Raw genomic sequence first — 24,046 nt, 5'->3', positions numbered from 1 at the left:
ATTAAATCATGCACACGATATACTATTACATTCCCTCGACTTATAAATCTTATAAATCGACTTATTAAGCACTTTTACTCAGAGATTCCGTGTACAATAGTTTATGGCAGGAGTGTGACAGTGCCGCTGATGAGCAGCAGGTGGCGCTCGATCTGATCGTCTCGTGTTTGATTCACAGCTGCTGTATGTTGAGACTGGAGGACATTTACTGAGTTCATAATCTGTTTGATTTGTCAAACTTTCCAAATGTCAAACCAGCAGCATAATCTCACCTCAGAACATGTTTTTTATACTGTACAAACTGTATTGTCTCTCCCCCTACACTAACCCTACACTAACCCTACACTAACCCTACACTAACCCCTAACCCTACACTAACCCTACACTAACCCTACACTAACCCCTGACCCTACACTAACCCTACACTAACCCTACCCATCACAGGAGACTGTGCACACTTTACTTTCTCACAAAAACTCACTGTGATTTAAAACCGCTTTGAAAAGTGGAGACATGCTGAATGTCCTTATAAGTCACCTCTTCTTGTCATACCAATGTCATTATACACACACACTCTCTCTCACACACACACACACACACACACACACACACACACACACACTCACACTCTCTCTCTCTCTCACACACACACACACACTCTCTCTCTCTCTCTCTCACACACACACACTCACACTCTCTCTCTCTCTCACACACACACACACACTCTCTCTCTCTCTCTCTCTCTCACACACTCACACACACACTCTCTTACACACACACACACACACACACACACACACAGAGAGACACGGCTTCAGCAGTGTCAGTGTATTCACACTCGTCAGGTGTTTGTTTAATGAATGTCTGTTACAGCATGAAGTTTGTCCAGAGTGAGCAGAGCTGCCATCATGTTTCGGTCACTACATCATTCTCATGCTCTTAAAATAATAATAATAATAATCATAATAAAGGCTGAGTGGATTACAGTGGTGACCAGGCCTGTTAAATCTCACTAACACTCATCTTTCTGTCGTAAAGGAAGATTTTATAGTGCTTTGTGATACGGATGTCAGGCTGTCGTATATTAACAGGTCTGTCAGTTTTCCTCAGTGTGACAACATGCCCCAGTGTGACCAGCGAACTGTAGAAAATGCTCCATGACAACACCTTAAAGCTTTGTGTAATATAACACAATTATATTACAATTATATAGAGTTCAAGTTGTTGTTTATCATGTAAGAACTTGAAGTGGTACAATTATATAAACTGCGATAATTCTCCTAGATTACATGTTTGATGAAGATGAAGATGAAGAGGATTGTCCTGCTGTAATGTTTCTCACTGTGTGTGCAGAGTGTGCTGTGATTGGTGGGATTACATGAAGAAGCCCCGCCCACTAATAACAAGACTGAAGGGAAGCACTTTGGAGACAGAAACGCAGGCTGACGTTCATCACGTGACGTTCAAGCTTCGTGGACAAACTTCCTTCCTCCACAGTTCTCCAGGGATTCTGTGTTTGTTCATCTAACTCACGCACACACACACACCCCGTCCGTTCCCACATGAAGCTCATCCCGTCAGAGTCTGTGACAGTGTCAGTGCGCGCAGGTCCAGAGGAACAGCTGGATGGAGGCGAGCAGCGGCGCGGCGGGAGCGAGCAGTGCGGACGCGCGGGACAGCGCTCTCCTCTTGTGCCGCGGGCCGTTGCAGAGCGGCGTGTTGCAGCAGGTGATGCAGACGGAGTTCAGCTTCCCCGTGCAGAACTGCTGATATCCCGAGGACGCGATCAGACACGCTCCCGACGACGCGCACGACTTCCTGTAGTGAATCCCTGCACAAACACAGTAAAACACAGCCTGCGTCTCAATGTGCGTACTATCCGTCCTAAATAGTATGTGACACTGGTAATCTTCAATATTATTTAGGGCGGATACGCACATTGGGATGCAGGGACAGTAAAATACTGCCGTGCAACCATATTTCAGACAACAAACATTGAAGGAAAAACATCTTTTTACAATTTATAACACAGTTTGAGAGAATTTAATGCAAAATCTTTCGTTTCCTTCAGGTGAAATATTATCTGTAGTTGTTACTTCTGAGATTCACCCTGAAGAAGAAGAACTGCGCATGTGTGAATCTAGATTAGACGATGATGTTCTTCCTTTAAAGTACAGGCTACTGTCTGAAACATCACAGTGTTTTACTTTTGATGCACAACATCATTGTACAGAAATGAGAACCGTAAAGTGTAACGCATACATTTTCAATATTTCTGTGTTTGTTCGTCCATCAGTTCAGGTCATAAACCCTTAGGCTGTGAGCAGGGTTCAGATGTTTCCACTCAATTATTCTCAAACTCTAAAGACATGATTTCAGCTAAAGAAAATATCAACTCTCTGGGCCAGATTTACTAACAGCTGTGCGGCTGACCTGATTGTGTACGCATTTGTAGGAGACGCAAAATTTATGGGAGGAGAGCAGGGGCGGACTGGGACAAAAATTCAGCCCTGGCACCGCAGCCACAGCAGCCCACATTACCACATTACCACATCCACGGACACGCGCATCCCACTTCCATGATGCACTTAAAGTGCTCTATTTTCACACACTAATTTTGTACTTTAATAGACTAAAGATTCTTCTTTAGTACTTTTTAAGATAAGGTTAAGAACATCTTAGTGTACTCAACTGTGCTATTCTGAGACACCATTTAGGTACCACTATAGTAGTACACTTGAGCCCATAACACTACAAATGCAGAGACAGTGTGTTAAAAGCACATTTTAGTTCTAGGGCGGGGCGGTCGGTCCATCTCGGGACGGGCCGGTGTTACAATATATTCGGTTCCTGAAATATTCTGTTCCAGTGGGTGGAGCTTACGCGAATATTCATGATATCCTGCTATTGTGGGCGTTATATGTTGTGAGCTTTGTTTTGATGACAGTCTTCATGCCAGCAGCTACTTAAAGAATGTTTTTTTTTTTGTTTAAAATATTATAATTATGATAGGAAATTATAATTCAGTTTCGTTTTATTTAAAGTTTGACAAGGCAGAATATTGCAGCACAAAACCCTGAAATGTGTCAAACACAACACATACTCAAACAACCTTCTGTACCTGATTTAAAACAATTAAAAAAGCAGTCAAATAAAATAATTCTGGTAATAATATAATTTATTTCTGTGAGGTAATACAGCACAAAAGCACAGAAAAAATAGACAACGACTTTACAAGATGACGTTATACTTGTTATTATCACCAATGTCATAATATGGTTTTGTTTTGCTCTTGTGATTTTCCACATTATTCTCATCATCTTGTAAAGTCGCTGTCTGGTTCAGGCTGGATGTGAGAGCTGAAGTCTTGGATCAGTGTGTGATCCGGACATAATGAAGGCTGTTTTAATATTCACCTCACAAACTCTCATTTCACACATTGTTTTGAATTTTTAAATGTCTTTTCAATTTGAGTTACATTCATAGAGTAATTACGTCTGTACTTGTTATAACATTTAATCTAATTAATATTTACATAGGCTACAAGTGTAACAAATTAAATAAAACTAAGAAAAGATGAAAAAATCTGCACAAAAAAAGGTCAATTTTCAGGACAATATTTTAAAGATAATTTTGAACAATCCAAATAAGCTTTACAGATCTTTAGAAAGGGTTTAACAATGTTTGTCATGTTTTTCAATTTTTGCACACGCACCTATAGGTCAATCAAGGTCAGTTACAGTAACTTAGGACACTAAGGAGAGCTTTCTACTGACTACAGAATAAAGAAGCTCAGGGTCTCTGATCACCTGTGTGAACGTGCCTTAGTCCTGCTGCAGGAGACAAGAGGACTGCAGATGAGAACAGAGCAATAAACTGCAATGCCTGTAATGTAAGATGAGACAGTGCTACAGGGAGACAGAAGGACAGCTGATTGTCCTTCCAGTGCCAAACCACATGTGCCCATAAGTCCCCCCAGACATGTTTGAGAATGTGAAATGCCTTGATGGAAGAGTGGAGTAACATCTCACAGCAAGAGCTGCAGATCTGGTGCTGTCCATGAGGATGAGATGCTCCTCTGTAAAGCAGCTGGTGCCACACCAGACTTTCAGATGTTCATCAAACGTCTGTGAAATTTGTTCAGTTTATGTCTCAGTTGTTGAATCTTTTTGTTTGTACAAATATTTACATGTTAAGAAATTTGCTGGAAAAACAGTTGAAAGTGAAAAATCCAATGTGCACCAATATTGATTGAATAATAATCAAGAAATTACGGTTGACATCAAATATTCACACCAGTGTATACCTTATTTACCTTATTAGGACACAGATACATTTGTAGAGGTTTATTTCCAGTTGTCAACACTATGCAGTACTAGTCGCAGAATGACAATGAAGGAAGCATGATCAAACTATTCAAAAACTTTCTAAATCCTAAAATAAAAATAAAAAAGCTAAACAAAAACACATCAGTGTAAAACAAGGTTATTGGCTCATGTTTGCTCTGCTGTATCCTTACGTTAACTGTTTATTCTTCACATATTACTCAAACTAAGCATTGTTTTGAACATGTGAACTGTGACTAACATTGAATATTTTATTACCTTTTCGAAATAATCCATTAAACCGATGGGATATTTTCAGTTCCATTCGCTTGCGCATTCTCTCAAGGACACGCCCACAAGAGGAGGATCTCATGAATATTCGTTTAAGCTCCACCCAGTGGAACAGAATATTCCAGAAACCGAATATATTGTAACACCAGCCTGGTGCTAGCAATAAAAACCCGTCCTATGCGCTGTCGGCCTGTAAAAACTATCTGTTTATTTATATTAAAATAAAACTGACCGGCTCACATTAAAAAAAATGGTCCGGCCCCTCTGGCATTTGCCAGAATTGCACAATGGCCAATCCGCCCATGGAGGACAATATTTAAATGATCACACAACGAGATTTACTAATGTTTGTGCTCATCAGTTTACTGGTATTTGTACCAGTATTTAACGCCCCAAAATGCACGTCTTAACCCATTGTGCGATATGGCTGCGATCGTTGCTGCCGGGAGGAGACACCGCAGAGAACAGAGATTTTCCACTCGTATTAAATTCTTTGGAATGGCAGAGGAAGATGTTATCCAAATATAACATGCCTGTGTCGAGCCGCACCTGAAGAGCATCAGCTCTGCTTATTTGTGACCCAACGCTAATTTGCGCTGCTCTTGTTGATCATTATGTAAATGATTTGACTGCATCCATGTTCTTTAATTTGCTCATCAGCAGTAGATCACATGCAAAACTTGCCACTCCCATCGGCAACCTGGTCTCATTACAAAAACGTACCTGTGGGTACGTTTTCACGAGTCGTAAAATACGTACGAATGCGTACATCTCGCTGCATTTTCGATGTGAAATTTCCACTGAGCTAAAAGCGTTAATGTTTTTGGTTTTTTTTGCCGGAGCAGATGATGGGGTGAATATGGTATGTTTTTATGACGTTACTTTTTAGACGAATCGCCGTGGTTCTTGATTTGACATTTGCACTCCGTTGCGTTTTAAAATAACATCCCACCGACACTACGCCTAAACCTACCCGATAGTGCTAACAAAAGCAAACATGACATAAAAAGTGTCCGCGATCGTACCCTTTTTCAGCTCGTTTAGGTCTCTCTTTGAGCTCTTTTTACCGTCAGTCGCCTTTCACGGGATTCGTACCCAGGGGACTCCTCGTCGTAAGTCCAACTCCGTATCGGCTGAGCTACCGAGCAAGCTGGTTATGGCGAAAAAAGGCGAAACATGTAGAGCCGGTCAAGCGATGCAAAGTCCAAAGTATGTTCGTTTACATATTGTGCTCTCTGGTAAAAAGCGTTTTGAAGTCATAACATAATATTGCTATGTCCGAACTGTTTATACTTTATTTTATACATACTATCTTTTTATTCTTTCAATTCTTTTTCTTATTTATTTATTTTTAAAATTATTATTTCATTTTTAATGCATTTTATATTTTATGCATCATCTTTTTATTTTCTGACTTTTAATGCATTTTATATCTTGCTTTCTGGGAGAATTAGGAAGTACGTTTTTTTTTTAGAGTTATCCCTGGATGCAGCTCTGTATAGAGTTAGTCCAGGAAGATTTGTCTGTAAGGGTAATGTTTAAACGAACAGCTCCTGACAAATAAAAACAGTTATCCCTCTGCGTGAGGAAGATCCATTTAGATCTGCTCTGACGGACAACAAAAAACTCCCTGAAACTTCCTGACTCTTCCATCCAGTTTTTACTGTTATTTCCATTTCTTATGTGTTCCATTATTATTATGTATTTGGTTCTTCTTGATGTAAAGCACTTTGAATTATCATTGTGTATGAAATGTGCTATACAAATAAAATTGCCTTGCCTTGCCTATTGCGCAAGGAGACGTGAAAACGAGTCTTTATTAATCCATAATCTGACCCCGGCCGTAATCGAAACCATGTATGAAAACGATCCAAAGCGCTTATTGACGTCTAGCGTTCGTTTCTGCTGGAAGCTGCAGCGCGACGTTTGCATCGGGATGTAATTTTGTGACTCGTGAAAACGAGTCCTATGAGACCAGGTTGCCCATCGGTGCATTTGTGGAACTGAGCTCACTCCGGCCCCAGGTTTTTTAAACTACAGTCCACTAGAGGGCGCTGCAAAATAAATATAAACTGAATTTTAATGACATCTAATTTTAGTTGGCACAAATGACATTTTTGGTTGACAATGAAATGCAAAATAAAATCAAATATTCAAACATATTAATTTAAAGATGAATTATTATCATGCTGTTTTAGTCGAGGTAAACTGGACTGAAATGAAACGTTGAGTATTAGTATCAAAAGACAGTATAAATCAGAACAGTGTGTGAATGAACACTGGGACTGTCCTGAAAGCCTTGGGTAAATCTTATGATCACTTTTCTAAGCGGCCGGGTTTATTCTTTGCGATAAACAACAGAAGACAGCTCGGTCTGCTTTAATCGAGTTATTGATTTGAAATGTAATGAATTTACTTTGAACGGTGTGATTTGACGGAGGCGTGTGTGTGTTTTCAGGCGGTCATCAGAAGAGCCTCAGCTGTTTCTGACACTGAGTTCAGACGAACACACTGAAGTGTGAGCTGTGAAACACACACACAGAGCTTCACAGGAGCGTTCACGGTCATTTAGAGCGTCTCCATCCACAGTGTCAGTGTGTGAATGAATGAAGGAGACGCTGGAGATCTGCCAAAGATCGACTCGTTCACTTCACTGACGCCTGCGTCTGTCTGAGGAACGACTCCATCGCTTCACGCCTGCAAATACAGCTTCGACTCGCTCCAGACCGTAAGCTTTCCTTCATCTTCAGAACACAAATGGAGGCGTTCAATTGCTTCAATTTTATGAAGCCACGGGTGTTGCAGATTAATATTTTGGAGTGTCTATTTACACTAAGTGCAAATAGCATCTCTTGTGGGCAAACACTATTTACAGCAGCTCCGCCCACCAGATTCAGATTCAGCCGTCTTCAGTGGCGCAGCAGTCGGGAGTAGGGACCGGAGTTCTGGCTTTTAACACGATCAACGCGGGTTCAAATCCGCCTTTTGCTGAGCTCGCATTTATTTTCAATGAAAATTAAAACATTCTAAAAGTGGAAATAAACTGTGAACGAGTGTTTAACCCTTAAATGCATGACTGTTTGGCCAATCGTTCTTATATATTCGGGTCTTTATCGACACGGATCAATATCTAACATGGAAGGATCTCACCTGTCGCAATAATATAAAACTCCTCTGATATTAGAGTAACAATTACAGAAGAATAAAATAAAGCATATTTTGTTACCGTTTGGAGCTTGAAAGGGCTCATTCTGAGCAGATGTTTTATGCCATCATCACTGTCCTCGTCAGAGCTCATTTCCCAGTAAATTCAGCAAACAATGGGCTAGTTTTATGTTTGAGGTCATGAATATGAGCCCATTCGCGATCTCAAACGTATTCTCAAAACTATTCCATTTTCAACATCTTCAAAATCAATATTTTGATCGCTAACAGCTTCACCAGATCAATCCAGTAAGAGTTACAGTCATATTTCACTGCGTTCAGTACTTACTCTGCAGTAAATCACTGAGCCATTTCATGTTTTTCTTATTATTTCGTTTTCTGTCTGAATGAGTCGTCACTTCAGCATTGTGTATCAGACACTGCCACCTTCTGGAATAAAGGTGGATTGCACTTATTCCGTCATCTAAGATTCAATTATTGTTGTGCAGGAAAAATATACGTACACTCATACACACCTCGGGTCGTTTGCGACCCTGTACAATTTTTACACACAAATGAATACATAATTTATAATTTTTCTTGTTATATTCTTTATAATGAATGGATTGAGGAATACCAAGAAGGTGGATGTCTAACTTTAAAAATGAACGAGGAGGAAGGTAGTGAATGGCGTCCCGGGTCACTAAAGACCCGAGGTATGCATTTAAGGGTTAATAACATTAAAAGTGTTTATAGGGTTAGGGTTAGGGAAAGGTGTAAGGAGGGATTTTATTCTCCCAATAAGGCAGCATCCATTTAATCATTTTAATAAACATAATCATTTACTAATCTATGATATTATTGCATCCTGTTAATGTACACAAATACTGAGATGCAAATAGCATCTGCCAATATAAAGTATATATAGCATCTAATTACTATTTACTCTTATTGCAGAGAACTGCTGCTTTTACATGTTGTAAATAGAATCTATCGTTGTTTTCTCCTAGTGTAAATATCATTTCGCTAAGAAAACGCTGCTATTGTCACTTAGTGTAAATAGCCGCTGCCCTAATATTTTGTAAATAAAGTGGTAAATTATGTTATTTTTGCACAAATAAAATTAAATTGAGGTTAAACCACTGGATTACTTTAATGACCTTCTTTAGATGATTAATGTTCTTCACACTTTGAAGGAACAGAAATGGTTCGTCTCCGGCATCGCCGTGAGTTAGTATTTATTGATAAGAGCGCTGTCACACTTATGCCATTCATTCATTTTCTTTTCTTCTAGTTATTCATTATTCCACTAATGCAATTCAGTGACACCAGCACAGCAGTGTTCGCCGTGGCAGGAAGTGATGCGTGTGTCCTTACCGTCCTCCATGACCAGCACTTCCTTCTGGCACATGTCCTGCACGTTGACGGTGCAGTTGACGATGAACTCGGGCGCGGAGCAGTCGTCCTGCCGCACGTCCTCACACTGATAGCACTGGATCTGCAGCGCCGCGCTCACGCCTGCGGGCCCGGTGACATCATCAGTTTATTTGTGATCACTGGAGTCCATTACATTTCATCACAGCGCTGGGTTACGTAATCAGATTCCCAAATTATATAATTGTTGTATACAAATATAATATCTCATCTTTTTTTTCTTGTTTTATTTTCTATCGTTTCAAAATTTTACATATTTAACTTCACAAACCGTAATGTAATGTTTCATGCACTTGATTTTCATATCACTACATTGTACAAGATTATCCTAGTCTAAGTGATAAACAAGTTCAGGCTAAAAAGTAATCCAAAAGTAATCAGATTATATTATCTCAAATGTAATGGATTATGGGTTACACTTTATTTTAATGTGTCCTATTACTGTGTAATTGCACTGAGTAATAATTAAGTACATGTTCTTAGTTAGGGTTAGGGTTTGGTTTAGGGTTAGTTGCATGCAATTATGCCTAATTTATGGTTATTACTACAGTAAATACACATAACGTGTGTAACAACAAGGACACATTAAAATAAAGTGGATTATGTTCCTAACTCGAGTTTCCATCATGTATCCAGTAATGGATCTATGCAGCAAATACATGAAACGTACCTCAGTTGCCCTTAAAACGGGTTACACGTCATTTTCACACAAATATGTGCTGCAATATATATGAGAAATATCATATGAGAAATTTAAATAATTCTGAAAAAGGATCAACACAAAAATCTAATTCTGATTTCTCTAATCGTGAATTGAAAAGCTTTACAGTAAGTGTTAATTTGTTAATATTAGTAAACATGAAGAATTAATACTTCTACAGCATTTATTAATCTCAGTTAATCTCAACATTTATTAACACATTTTTTAAATAAAATGTGTATTTTTGTAACATTAGTTAATGCACTGTGAACTAACATGAACAAATGTATTTTTATTGATCAATAAATGTTTGTTTTCCTAGTTTTAACTGTGTAAATGTTCTGCTCATTGTCAGTTCATGTTAATGCATTAATTATGTTCACTAACGAGAGCTGTGACGAGTCAGCTATATTTACACATCATGCAGTGATTTATGGATGATGATTCATAAAATAAGAATCTTTGGCGTCTAATCTAACGAAACAAAATGTGTTTAATTGTCAAGAAAATAATAATTGTTTTCTCTACAATATTTCTTATTTGATGGTGCAATATGAGTGTTTCTCGTGTATTCTGAAATTTCTTTGAATATTGTACGTTTAACATCAATAGTTGTTTACAGATTATTTTTTAGCATGTTTATTAACTGAATCCCACATTATACAGATTTACAGAATCTAGATAATTTACAGGAACGAAGAACAGTTTAAAAAACAGGAACTGTCTAAATTATCCTTCACAAATCTCTTAATTTCCATCTGTCACACATTCAGCAAATTCCCAGAATATCTTTATAAAAACAGCAACAATTAAACAACAAAAACACATCACCCTTTTGTGAAATTAATGCATAAATTAAGCATGTTTAATGGGCGTCACAGGGTTCAGTGTGTGTCCGGTTCCAGCCTCAGAAAAACGCAAGCGTCACTAAAACAAGTCCGTCATTTAACTGTAATTAAAAACAGCCTTTATCTGTCGTTTTATTTCAGCATTTGAAATTGGCATACGATTAAAGATCATTAAAATCACAGGCCATTAATTATAAATCTTCTTCATAAAACTCAGTGCTGCTGATTGGGCATTAAGTGTCTCAGACCGACTGTCGGTCGTTTAATCATGAGCGCGCGCGTCTGTGCGCGTGTAGTGGCGTCTATTAATGTGTCTGTCAGTGTGTGTGTGTGTGTGTGTGTGTGTGTGAATACACTCACCCGCCGTCAGTATGATCACCAGTAAAGTCACACACCGCCGCATCACGGAGCCGCTGCCGCTCACCGCCGCTTCGACGCGTCCATCACCGACACACAGCGCGCGAGCGAGCGTCAGACTGACCGCGCGAACAAGACTCCTGCTGCCTTAACTCAGAGCACGTGACGCTCGCGCGACTGAATTTACCGGGCGTGACTCGCGTCTGAATGAAGAGAGAGAGGAGGAGAGAGAGACTCATGACACAGACTCACCTGCTGCTTGAGGATAGACACTAAACTGTTAATTAACCTGCCCTTAATTACACACAAAACATGACATGAAAAATACTTCAAACGAGCTCAAACTCCACTGGAATCGATACACGACTGGCCTGTTTGCTTTCACTTTACATGGTCACACAAATATAACACATACAGGATGATGAAGATGGTGATGATGCATCAGCCAATGTGTTATTAAGGGAAATAAATAGAAACATTTGCTAATTTAGTTGTAAAATCACATTGTCATAATGTTTAAAATATCATTAATGTGAAATACTAAATCAACTATTCTATTTAAAGTAATTAGCTGAATAATTGATTAACCAATGACAGACCGAGCAGAATCCAGCCCTCAGTTTCTTTTATATTGTGTATTAGACAGAGAATCGGGCAGAGAGTCGGTCAGGCTCCCTCGCTCCAGTAAACTTGTCATCCGAGAAGAGAGGAGATGTCGCTGGGGGGATTCAAGATTCAAGATTACGAGGCACATGAATTTAAAACAACAATGATGCGCACCGATAAATCATTTAGAGTAAGTACTGCAATATTCCATAAAAAAGAATCGTCCATTTTGATTTCACAGTGACTCTAAGCATTTCCAGGTGTTTTTATTCTGTGCATTTACGGTTTATTATTTCCCCACGTTGGTGTTGCTAACCATAATTTCATGAGTTCACACTTACATATAATCAGACAGAGTAAAGGTTATGTTTATTTGGTGTGCTGTCCAAGGTGAGGCTCCGAATCCAGAGTACTCCCAGAAAGCCAATGAGTAAAGGACCCCCCCCCCCCCATGCCGTAATTTGGCAGGTTGGCATTTCGGGAAGCGACCAGTCTGGAGAGTTCTCGCAACGTCCGACGGGAGTTCAGTACTCACGGGATCGGGCAGGTAAGCCTTGCCCCCGGTTCAAACAAGGATTGAATTTTTTTAACAAAAAAGTTTTGTAGTTTCATAAGTGTGGGCTGGTCAGCCAATGAGGGTTTGAAGGGCTTTTTTATGTGGAACCAGCAGGTCTGATGTAGCTGTTGAAGCGTCTGAAGACCATTGTCCGAACGCTTGGATCTGCTGATGGAAGAGGCCTTTTTGAGCTGCTTTGGTTGTGAAAAGAGTGACTGGAATCATTTTCTGTGGGGACGACAGATTGCAGGAGAACATATTTCAAGTGTTTTTGGAACCACAAATGTGTAACAGGTTTGTTGGACTAGAGCGAAAGGGGATTTAACCTGAGAGCTTCTGAACTGTAGGAAGGCGAAAAGAGAGTGATGTGGCTGGATTGGTGATGAAGGGTTGAAAATATTAATGAAATGGCCTCTTTTAGATTGGTTCTGAGTTCTGAGCATCTAAGAAAACCAAAAAAGGCTAAAATAAACATGGAATGGAGTGTGCGGGCGGGCGGGCGGTATTAATGGGGTGGAAGCCTGTGCGGAGGGTATAGATACACTGATGGGTTATATGGTGTCGGGGCGGGTGGGTTGGGATCGGTGAATTCCTTTGATCAGGAGGGAGGTTTGTGAAATATTTATCTTGGGGGAGGGATCAGTTTGTGGAAAAATTAGATGCCGCTCAGGTAATAACCTTTGATGGACCTGACTTGTTAAGGTAGGAGATAAATGGGGTGATTGAGAGGAGGGAAAATTCAGGAAGCAGCAGGTTATACGACAGGTGGAATGCTGTGACATAGGATTGGAGGGATTTAGGAGAAACGGTTTGGAGGATGGCGTCGAGCAATGTGTCGAGGAGAGGTTTTAACAGGTGGGTTATGGGAATATTAGTTCTGAATAATGAGGCACTGGAGTTGGGAACTGGTCCTCCTCCGAGCAACATAAAATCTTACTGTAGTAAAATTCATAGATACGGGAAGAAGGAGGCAGGAACCGGCAAACATTTAACAAACTTTAATAATCACAAAATAAACAAACAACAAAATGAAAGTAATGCTGGCAGTCCCTCAAGGACGATTGCCAGCCACACAAACATAATAAAACATAACATAAAGTCCAGGCCTGGTCCTCTCTCGTCCTTCACCGTCGTTGCTCCCCTTTTATGCTTCCGGAGCTCCTCTGTGAGAGATCCGCGACCGGTGCAACTCACGTCACAGGCCTTGCGCTGTTCCCTCATGGCTCGTCACATACCCCCATTGCCCCTCGCAGGCCGGGCTACCCACGGGGCCAGCCTCAGCGGCCACAGCACCTGGGGGTAAGGACAGATGAGATGAGAGAAAAGGAGACGGAAGCACAGGGAGCGGCAGACGAGAAAAGAGGGAAAAAAAATTCTTGGTCCGGTTCCCGGACACACTGCTGCTCAGTCCTCAGCCAGTCGAGAGGCTCTTCCTCGCGGTGCCATGCGATGGTACTGTATGCTTGGTGGTCAGCTCGATCCTCCTCTGCCCCCTGGCGGCCGGCGATGGCTCCTCCAGCTGAGGGCAGCCGGCAGCGAGTCTCCCGTTCCCTGCTCCTCCCCTTCATGGCGGACGGCAGCAGGCTCCGGCCCAAGGCGAATGGTGGCGACTCCTCCGCTCCCTCTCGGACGGCAGCCACCCCACCTCGACCCAGGAGCACGGCAGCGAGCTCTCCATCCCACATGTTGATCAGTCACTCCAGCATCACCGCCTCGGGCAGCCACTCGCAGTCTTCACACTCCCGCGCTGCCCGACCTCCTCAGCACCCCGATCCCCCTCAGAAGCGAGGGCTCTCCGACATCATGTCCCTCCTTCCTCCCGGGCTTCAGCACCAATGTAGTAAAGTTTGTGGATACGGGAACAAGAGGCGGGAACCAATCAAAGTTAAACACAACTTCAATTATCAAATAAACAAACAACAAAACGAACGTAAAATGCCGGCAGTTCCTCACGGACAACAGTTCGTTGTGGCATGCCCAAGTTATGGAAATTTGATCCTCTAGTGAGAGGAGATGTGAGATGAAGGGGCGCCCTTGTGGAATAATTCACGTTTGGAACAATTTGGGCTGTCTATGAGGGTGGATGAGATTAGGATTATTCTATAAATTTTTTCCTTGGGCAGAAAGGCCAGGAAATTGACTGAATCTAGATTAATGCAGAGGAACTCGATGGATGGGGCGGGGTCTATGGTTTTCTCCTGAGCAATAAGGATCCCAAGCTCAGAAAAAAACTGTGAGGATATGTGCAGCTGGGATGGTGTCGGAAAGCTAATTAAAAAATCTTCAAACAGTGGAATAAGGTGAGGAAATGGGGCTGCATTCGCATCTGAAAATTAAGTGTATGGCAAACTCGAATTTCCCGCACCAGCGTACCCAAATAAGTGCCATGAATCCAGTTGAGATCATTTGATTGACAGGCGAGAAATATTCACAGGAGTCTATAAGTAATTCTTTGTTTTTTTCATCACAGGCCATACATGACAGTCATGAGCACTGCAGCAGAAATTACAGATCTATGAAGGTATCTGTCTGGTGCATCTACCGATAAAAAAGTTGTTGTAGGACTGTCTGCTGACTGAAATAGAGGAAGCTCTTCCTCTAAAATCAGGATTGTACGGATTTGCGTTGGTCTTGGCACGTAGCTGATGATTTAACTTGGGTTGTGTCTGGACAGGGGGGAATGGAGGGGATAATTTGTGGGCAAGACATTTGATGACATGTAATGTGCCACTGATCTGTAGATCACCCAGGAGATGTTCCAGCAGCCTGTGGAGATCAGGGTCGAGTGTGCCCCAGTAGGGTCATTGGTTCCACTGGTCAATGTCTGCACCTGCCAGGATCTGTATTGTGAGCCAATGGGGGTGGCTGCGAGGCTACAGTGTTTGATAAGACGGGCAACGGTGTTGCAGTGAAGACTGTTTTTAGATTTAGACTGGAGGAGAGAGTTGGGCGGGAGAGGAGCCGGGGCCGTGATTGTTAGTGGAGGCAGCCTCATGCTTGGATCAGGAATGTAGAGAGAGTAATATAAATACGCCATGTGAATCAATGTCGCTAGCAGGGGCAACCTTGAGATATCTTCTGCTGCTGGGACTGTAGGCCATGAGAAGGTGGAGGGGTTAGAAACGGCTGAGGGAAAGTACTGAGACACCTGGGCCTGCGTCACTAGAGGAGGCAGCCTCACGCTAGCATCTGCTGCAGGAACTGGAGGGAAAAGTGAAGGTTAGGAGGCTGGGGGGAAGCCAGCAGGCGTAGCATTGAACGGCACAACGTCTGGAGGAGCTGCTGTAACGGGCCGGGTGGAAAGGGAGGGTGAGTGAGGCTTCGCATCGGAGGAGTCTGGGGCACGGCCCAGGCTTGCAAACGGCCTGCTGCTGCCACCCGATGCTCGTAGAAAGGGCAGCCTTGCGCAGGTGGAGAATGGATATCGTTGGCAGAGCCGAAAGATAACAGGACGCGGGGGAGGAAGGTAGATTTTTCACTGGCGGGGATGAGGGTAGTCCTCGGCGGCGCCCACGCGATGAAGCTTCTGGTTCAGTGGCTGTGTGAGTTCGATCTGGGACATTACAGCAAACGGGCAGACCAAATGCTGGAAAACTGTCAAGAAAAAGAGGTAAGTGTGCTGTATGTAAACCTCTTATCGCACGAATAGATTTTAATAACTGAACGTGCTCCTCCCATGTCCGTGTTGTGCTTGTAAGTGTGTGTGTGTGTGTGTGAGTGAGAGAGAGAGAGAGAGTGTGATTAAAGTGTGTTTAATAACCCTTCACACACACTCAGGAGAGGGACGTAAACTCCCACCTTTGCTGTCACAATCCTCACGGCACATACACACCCTCATTCATCAATCTGACACACACACCCTCACACACACACACACTTTAAGAGCTACTGTTTGATTAGTGCGATTTATGCTTTACTGTACTTTAAGAGTTCATGAATAATGAAACCTGATTAATAAAAACTTATGTTGTTATAAACATCAGCGTCCTGAACACCGTCCATCTCTGTGTTCTCATACTGTCTGTTGTTTGTGTTTTATCATGAGACGCATGTCTCTGTAGAATCAAAACAAGATTTTCACAGTTACTGGCCATTTTTGAAACCATTCAGCGTTTTAAACACTTTACACCCATCCACCCATTCTGGCAGAACCACAGCAGGAGATATAATGAAAGTGAGCAGTCAAACTCAGAAATGCATAAATACACCATTAAAAACAGTGAATGAGAAGATCAAAATAAAAAAATGAATTAAAACAAAATAAATAAATGAAAACAAAGTCCATAAAATTATCCCATCAAGTTCAAGTTCCTTTATAAAGCATCTGAAAATGCTTATACATCTCAAACAGCATCATAGGCTATAGAGAAAATGTCTTGAACCTAGATTTAAATATGGCCAGTGTGGAGGAAGACTTAACAAAAACAGAAGTGCATTTCAAAACCTGGGGGCTGCAACTAAAAATGCCCGATCACCCTTGGTTTTCAAGCAGGAATGAGGAACAGAGAGAAGTAGCAGATGTGAAGAATGAAGAGGCCTATATACAGAATGAGTTTGAAGGAGATCAGCGATGTACTGTGAGGGTTGGACCATGCAGCAGAACCTTAGATTCAACTCTATAGTTAACTGGTAGCCAATGAAAGGAAGAACATTTTGGACTAATTGAGACAAACCCTCATATAAGGCATTGTAGTAATCCAACCGGGATGTGATAAGTGAATGAATTACTATTTCCAAGAGAGGAACTGTTTTCATTTGGCAATGAACCTGATATGAAAAAAACATTTATCTGATTTTCAAATAATAAGTCAGAATCAATTTTTAACTTTACCATGCAAGGTTAAAGAGTGCTTAACTGGTTTTCAAGGTCAGCGATATACAACGAAGAGCCAAAGGCAGAGGCATCTATTTTATCCTCATTAAGCTTGAGGAAATGTTCATACATCCATAGTTTAACTTCCTCAAAACAAGAAGGTAAAGTTGTGTATCGTCAACACAACAATGAAAAAATACACTGTACTTCTGAAAGACAGAGCCTAGAAGAAGCATATAGAGAGAGAAAAGCAGAGGACCCAAAATAGAGCCTTGTGGGACACCTCATGTAATCAGTGTTGAAGATGAGGAGTGAAGAAGTTCTGTCATCAGGATATGAGGAAAATCAACTTAACTCAACCCCCTGGATAGCAACCACACTTTCAAGATGCTTTAACAGAATGGAGTGATCTGTCGTGACCTCTAACCCCTACATGTTCTTTCAGCTCAAACAGAACAGCGGTTTGGTGTAGGGCTAGTTGCAGTTAGCAGAGGAGCATCTTCATCCAACAGAGAGAATGTCTCTATTTTCTAGATGAAGCATGGTTTGCGTCATTCAAACACGTGATCGTTTCTGAAGATCGCTGACTCTCTGAGCTGAGGTGAACCACTAGTCCATATGACACTGAGAACACGCACACATTGAGCTTCGGTGGATCGATTACTGACTAGAACCACAATCACTTCATGGACACACACAGGAGAATATGAACCACTCCGATGTTGCAGCCCTGTAACACTTGGAGAAGGCCGTCGATCGACATCGAGTGACACTGAATGTTCAGTGGAAACAGACCAACTCTTACCTGCTGCCGGAGGAGGTTATACTGAACTATTGGCAGTTTATTCAGCGATAGAGAGAATTATACATTTGTCATATTGGCTGATAGGGATCACTCAAGCCATCGTTCACCCAAAAATCATCACTCTGTTATCATTTACTCAAACCTGCATGGCTTTCTTTCTTTTGTGAAACACAAATGTGAATATCTGCAGGCAGATTTCCGTTCTTTTCACAACTAACTGAACCAAATGTCAAACCTTAAAAACAACAACACAAAACTACCATAAAAGCATCATAAAAGACTTGTGCACTTCACATCTTCATGGACTGACTGAAATGATTTGCTGATAATATCTTCCTCCAGTTTTAATCACTGATTCAGAGAGTTGAAGACTGGATCTGTCTTTGATTCATGAACAAATCATTTTTGTGAACAGAACCAATTCATTGTAAAGATCCGACTCAAAAGAGGGATTCATTTACAATCAGACTCTCATCTCTAACGAGAGCAGAGCCGAATTTACGGATGATCACTGAACGACTAGTTAAACGGGTCTGTTTCTCAAACTAAACCATCAAATTAATCAGAATTAGGGTGACCACCATCAAAAAAAACAAACGTGGGACAATGTGGGACATGTTACCAACACTTAAACACAACCTGAAGCTGTTATATAATGTCTATCTAACTTAGTTAACAACATTGGTATTCTGCCTATCAGCTGATAAAAAAATACTTTGTTCTTCAGTCCCTTCCAGAAAATATCACAATGTAACATAACATGTTTTTATTTGACATGTAATTTAAATTAAACATCACTGAAATGGAAACTGATGGAAACTGGGGACATTTCCTATTTGAGTGGTCAAAATATCACCAAGATCTCATTTGTTATTATCTATTTAAAAAACAGGGACAATACATTTTTGAATGTTTTTGTTTTTAATTGTTGTGGGTTCCTTACAGGCTATTATTATATTAGTAATTATGATTTAGTTTTATTATTAAGATTTTTGCTCTGGTTTTAATACAATTCACCAAAAAAATCTTTTACACGATTAATATAGTAAAGGCAGTTCAAAACAATATGCCTGTTATAACATTAGTGTGACTTTACAAAAGCACATTACATTGCAAAAATAAAACAACATAAATAGGCCTATAAGAAGATAAATATTTAACAGCATTTAACAAATATTTTTTAACATTACTGAATTTAATATTTTCTCAAGCTGTTTTTAGCTATACGGGTGGTCTATAGTCAGAATGCACTTTATTCATCGAGCGTGCACACGAGGAACTGGTATGGTTTCCTTACATATCTAACACAAGAAAATAGTGAGAAAGAATGAAATATGTGGAATTAAAGAGAAAGCATCTAGAAACCTATACATGTAGAAAATAATAATAAAAAACACATTTAGATGGAGGTAGAAGGCTTATGTACATATTAAGTAAATATATATATATATATATATAGGGTGATGATTTTACTCTTTTAGCACCACCTTTTCATCCCACAATCTGTTGAGGTAATTTACACTTCACACTACATAAAAATAAAGCATTTAGCAACAAAAAACATGACACAGCAGTGGCCGGCTAAACCTCAAGTGTGTGTGAGTGTGTGTAGAATTCCTCCGCTGTCCTGCTGTGTGTGTGTGTGTGTGTGTGTGTGTGTGTGTGTCTTGGTGATTTCACGCTGCTTGCATTTAATCAGTAAGTCGTCCACTGTTAAATACTGGGAAGAAAATATCACATGACACGGTAGGGCAAACCGATCGAAAGCAATTAGACAGTGGAGCAATCTGAATTATAGCGGTGTAGAGATACTGGACCCTCAGGCCAACACACACACACACACACACACACATAATCACAAGACAATTAAGTTTAAAACGAGAGTGTATCAGGTAATTATTTTAGAAAAGAAGAAGACGAGCACAATCAGGAGTGAGGAAGGACAGGCAGAACTAAAGCAGACCGTCCTTCATATTCATAATCTCTTCTGTCACAGTCCAGAGTTCCTCTGTGAAACGCTTCAGAGTCCAATAAAGATGAAAACGCTCAGGCTTCAGAATTACAGTGGATATTTATTCAATAAAACACAAATCCACAGGCAGACAGCAACCAAACAGCACGTGCTCTAAAAAACACTGGGTAAAAACAACCCAAGTTGGGTAAAAATGGACAAACCCAGCGACTGGGTTAAATGTTTGCTCAACCTGCTGGGTAGTTTTATTTAACTCAACTATTGTTTAAAATTGACTGTATTGTTTGCTTAAAATGAACCCAAATTATGTTGGAAATTAACATTTATTTTAATAAATGAACATTTGTTAATAAGTTAAACAATAAACATTTATTAAATTGCTTATTAATAAATGTTCACCTTTTGATTATTGTAATTATGTGCCTGTTTTTTAATCTCCAACATATTTTGGGTTGTTTTTAAGCCAGCTTTAGAGTGTGTGTTGCACAACCCTACCGGAGAGAATGAAAACACTTGAACACACTCAATGACGGATAACTGCTCTTTGGGAAATGAATGTCCATGAAAACTGATTAGTGGCGGGAAGGAAACAGATTACTGACCAGACCGAGAGAAAACCAAACCAAACAGAACGAGAGGCTCCACGAGACACTGCGTTTGTGAGGAAATGAACAGATTTATGCATTCAGCAGACGCTTTTACTCAAGAGAGGAGCACAAGCGATTCGTCAAAGAGCCGACAATGTTCATAATGTACTACACCAGGTTTATTTGACAAAGCAATCCAAACTAAACAAAAGCTGACATCAATATTTTCATTGTGCAGTTTTCACTTTGACACTAACAAACTCTTGGTGTTAAGAACATTTTAATACTCTTAAGAAGCGTTTGTGGAAAGACTAGAGCTTCCTCTGAACCTTGAACATCCATGGAGCTTTAAAGTAAAGCTCCCGAAGCTGTGTTTGTGTTGTGAAACGGTTCTGAATGCTGAAAGGGTTCGAGCGATGACGGTTGCCGGTCAGTGGATCTCTGGATCGGTGTCCGAGCCGCGGTTCACACGTCAAATGATCAGTTTAACGGTATAATTCTGCAGACGGAGGCTCGCGTCTCTCATGCGGGTGTGCGATATAGATATCGTCTGTCTGTTTCTGGCAGCAGTGTTTTATTAAAGAGGCTTTTGTTCACTGGAGAGCTCCTGATAACTCCAGCTCTTCTCCATATCTCACATCAGCCAGATCCTGTTTCTCACATACAGCAGCTTCAGCCTGTCCTCTCTCTCTCGCTCTCTCTTCATCTCTCCTTGACAAGAAAAACCTTCACAAGGGCATACAAGATGAATAGCCTTTCTGCAGAGAGGAAAAAAGCCTTTATTATTAGCCGACGGTTCTTAAAACACACACGGCTCTGAGCCTGCAGCAGTGGATCAGATCACAAACAGCCAAAACACAATTACAACTTGAAGAAGATTGTGCCTGTAATGACGGCAGACGAGCGGACGCTTCACTGGCTCTGTCTGGACCCGCGGCCGATCTGGTTTAGACCGGACTGGAGTGTGTGATTGAGACGGGATGTGTTTTGTTCCCGTGGGCTGAAGACGAGTTTGAGTAATGCAGCGCTGCATGATGGAGAGTGTAAACACACACACACACACACACACAGAGAAAGATCAGACTGATGAATTACATTACTGTGTGTGTGTGTGTGATACGCATCAGTCTGCAGAGCTTCTCCATCAATCTGCACTCAGATGCATAATGAGCTGTTTGTTTCCACAGAGATGCCTGACGGCGCAGTGTGTGTGTGTGTGTGTGTGTGTGTGTGTGTGTGGAGCTAGTGTCTAGAACTGTGTGCTGCATCCCTTCAGCTGCTCCAGGTTTTGTTATTGTTTTGTGTGTGTGTGTGTGTGTGTGTGTTCTAATGCTCTGATGACGCTCATGTGAGTCTCACACACACATGCAACATGTCTCATCTGTCATTTACAGGCGTCACCATGGGAACGTACTGCTAGTGGAGACACACGTCACCATGGCAACCGCTGAAGCAATCGACAGATTATTTTTAATCGACACCGAAGCACGACAGCCACACACACACACACAGGCCTGCAGGATGCTCCAGGTGTGTTCTCTTCCACTGGTTTCACATACAGTATTGTATCCAGTGTTTAAACACACACACACACACACACACACACACACACACACACACACACACACACACACACACACAGTTTCCGACCTCTTTCATCACTGTCCTCTTCCCTCTTCCTGCTTATCACACTCACTTATTTGGTCCTTCTGACTGAGTGTGTGTGTGTGTGTGTGTGTTTCTCTCTATCTCTGTTTTAAAGGCTCTGCAGCGGTAATGAACAGACGTGCTGCTGCTTTGATAAGTTAGTGAATGTGTGAGAGAATCAGAATGAAGAAATGAAGTAAATGAAGAACACACACTCATTCACACACACACACTCTCTCTCTCTGTGCGTGCGTGTGTGTTCGTGTGTGTGTGTGTGTGCGTGTGTGAGTGCGTGTGTGTGTGTGTGTGTGCGCGCGCGTGTGTGTGTGTGTGTGTTCGTGTGTGTGCGTGTGTGTGTGTGTGTGTGTGCGCGCGCGTGTGTGTGTGTGTGTGTGTGTGTGCGTGTGTGTGTGCGTGTGTGTGTGTGAATGATTCATGAGATCAGTAATGTCCTACAGTCGCGCTGGATCGATGATATTCCGGTAATGCGACAGTCGTTTGTTTCTCTATGACAGAAGCTGAGCTGGGATCAGATCGGATCATCTCCACGGCGCGCCCAAATTGCTTTCCATGTGTTTGAAGCAAAACAAACATTTCCATTATATATATTTCAGATGAATTGATAAATAATGGAAAGCACAGTGTGCCGCTTCCATTACACGTCCAATGTTTTATTAAGGTTCGATTCGGTTCATTTTATTACTGAGCGGAGTAACAGTTCACAATATGGCTGACACCGGTTACCAACGAACACTTCGACAGCAGTCTTGATAATTCATAATTACCCAGGCTTAAGCTAGTCCCAGACTAAAATGCATGTTTGAGCTGTTTTAACTGAAAGCAACTTGTATTGACTAATCTTCAAGTATGTCAGTGTCATTGCTTTGTCTCAACATGATCACCAGTAATGTGTTTTCTAGTGTACGTTTATAAAAGCTACTTAAATATGCTAATTGAACTAAGGCCTAATCCTGGCTTAGTGTGAAATAGATTTTTAACATTTTAACATATATATGTTACATTTTAATCTAGCGATCAACAATGCTTCAAGTCAAGTCACCTTTGTGTTGTGGTCGTGTCGAGGCGCAGGTCCTTCATCTCAAGCCGGTTGACTACGGTAAACCTCGGGATAAACAGAAAGACTAATATTAGCGTAGATGCCATTCTTCTTCTGATGTAACGAGTACATCTGGTGTTGTAGGAAGTGTTCCCAGTTCCGGCTGAACTAATTTATGCATCCTAATAATCCTTTAACGGATTTGAAAATATAAATATATAATGTGTTATGTGTATGCCAGGTTAAAAAGATGCGTTTTTAGTCTAGATTTAAACTGACAGAGTGTGTCTGCTTCCCGAACAATGCTAGGAAGATTGTTCCAGAGTTTAGGTGCTAAATAGGAAAAGGATCTGCCACCTTCAGTTGATTTTGATATTCTGGGTATTATCAACTGGCCTAAATTCTGAGATCGCAATAAACGTGAAGGACTATAATGCATTAAGAGCTCACTTAGGTACTGGGGAGCTAAACCATTTAGAGCTTTATAAGTAAGTAGCAAGATTTTAAAATCTATACGATGTTTAATAGGGAGCCAATGTAATGTTGACAGAACTGGGCTAATATGATCATACTTTCTGGTTCTAGTAAGAACTCTAGCTGCTGCATTTTGTACGAGCTGTAGTTTATTTATCAAGCGGGAGGAACAACCACCCAGTAGAGCGTTACAGTAATCTAGCCTTGAGGTCATGAACACATGAACTAACTGTTCTGCATTCTTCATTGAGAGCATATGTCGTAGTTTAGATATATTTTTAAGATGGAAGAAAACGGTTTTACAGATGCTAGTAACATGGCCTTCAAATGAAAGATTGGTATCAAAGAGCACACCCAGGTTCCTAACTGACGACGAAGACTTACAGTTTTTGCCCGTAGCTTGAACATTATAGACCCATGCTTAGACTAA

At 41.1% G+C, this 24,046-nt stretch overlaps 1 protein-coding gene across 2 annotated transcripts; it reads right to left on the bottom strand.

Annotated features, from left to right (window-relative positions):
• Positions 1-899: 899 nt before the first annotated feature.
• On the bottom strand, positions 900-23,276 carry LOC137032855 (ly6/PLAUR domain-containing protein 1-like). 2 transcript variants are annotated; one of them, XM_067404830.1, is made up of 4 exons: positions 23,146-23,276; positions 11,103-11,302; positions 9,138-9,278; positions 900-1,831 (listed from the first exon to the last, which is right to left on the bottom strand). In XM_067404830.1, exons 2-4 carry the CDS (start codon positions 11,143-11,145, stop codon positions 1,596-1,598), a joined length of 420 nt encoding a protein of 139 aa, XP_067260931.1. In that variant the 5' UTR covers positions 11,146-11,302; positions 23,146-23,276; the 3' UTR covers positions 900-1,595. The 2 variants fall into 2 exon arrangements, with proteins under 2 accessions (XP_067260931.1, XP_067260932.1); XM_067404831.1 differs by lacking the exon at positions 23,146-23,276 and having other exon boundaries at positions 11,103-11,356.
• Positions 23,277-24,046: the final 770 nt, after the last annotated feature.

This window comes from Chanodichthys erythropterus, chromosome 12 (genome assembly GCF_024489055.1).
Source record: "Chanodichthys erythropterus isolate Z2021 chromosome 12, ASM2448905v1, whole genome shotgun sequence".
NCBI lineage: Eukaryota > Metazoa > Chordata > Actinopteri > Cypriniformes > Xenocyprididae > Chanodichthys > Chanodichthys erythropterus.
This window is presented reverse-complemented; position numbering and strand designations above follow the sequence as displayed.

Excerpts from the sequence above, each read along its gene's own strand:
- LOC137032855 (XM_067404830.1), bottom strand. The coding sequence starts at position 11,145 with ATGCGGCGGTGTGTGACTTTACTGGTGATCATACTGACGGCGG. Across the intron at positions 9,279-11,102 it reads GGTGATCATACTGACGGCGG|GCGTGAGCGCGGCGCTGCAG; the intron begins GTGAGTGTATTC and ends CCGGGCCCGCAG. Across the intron at positions 1,832-9,137 it reads AGTGCTGGTCATGGAGGACG|GGATTCACTACAGGAAGTCG; the intron begins GTAAGGACACAC and ends GTGTTTGTGCAG.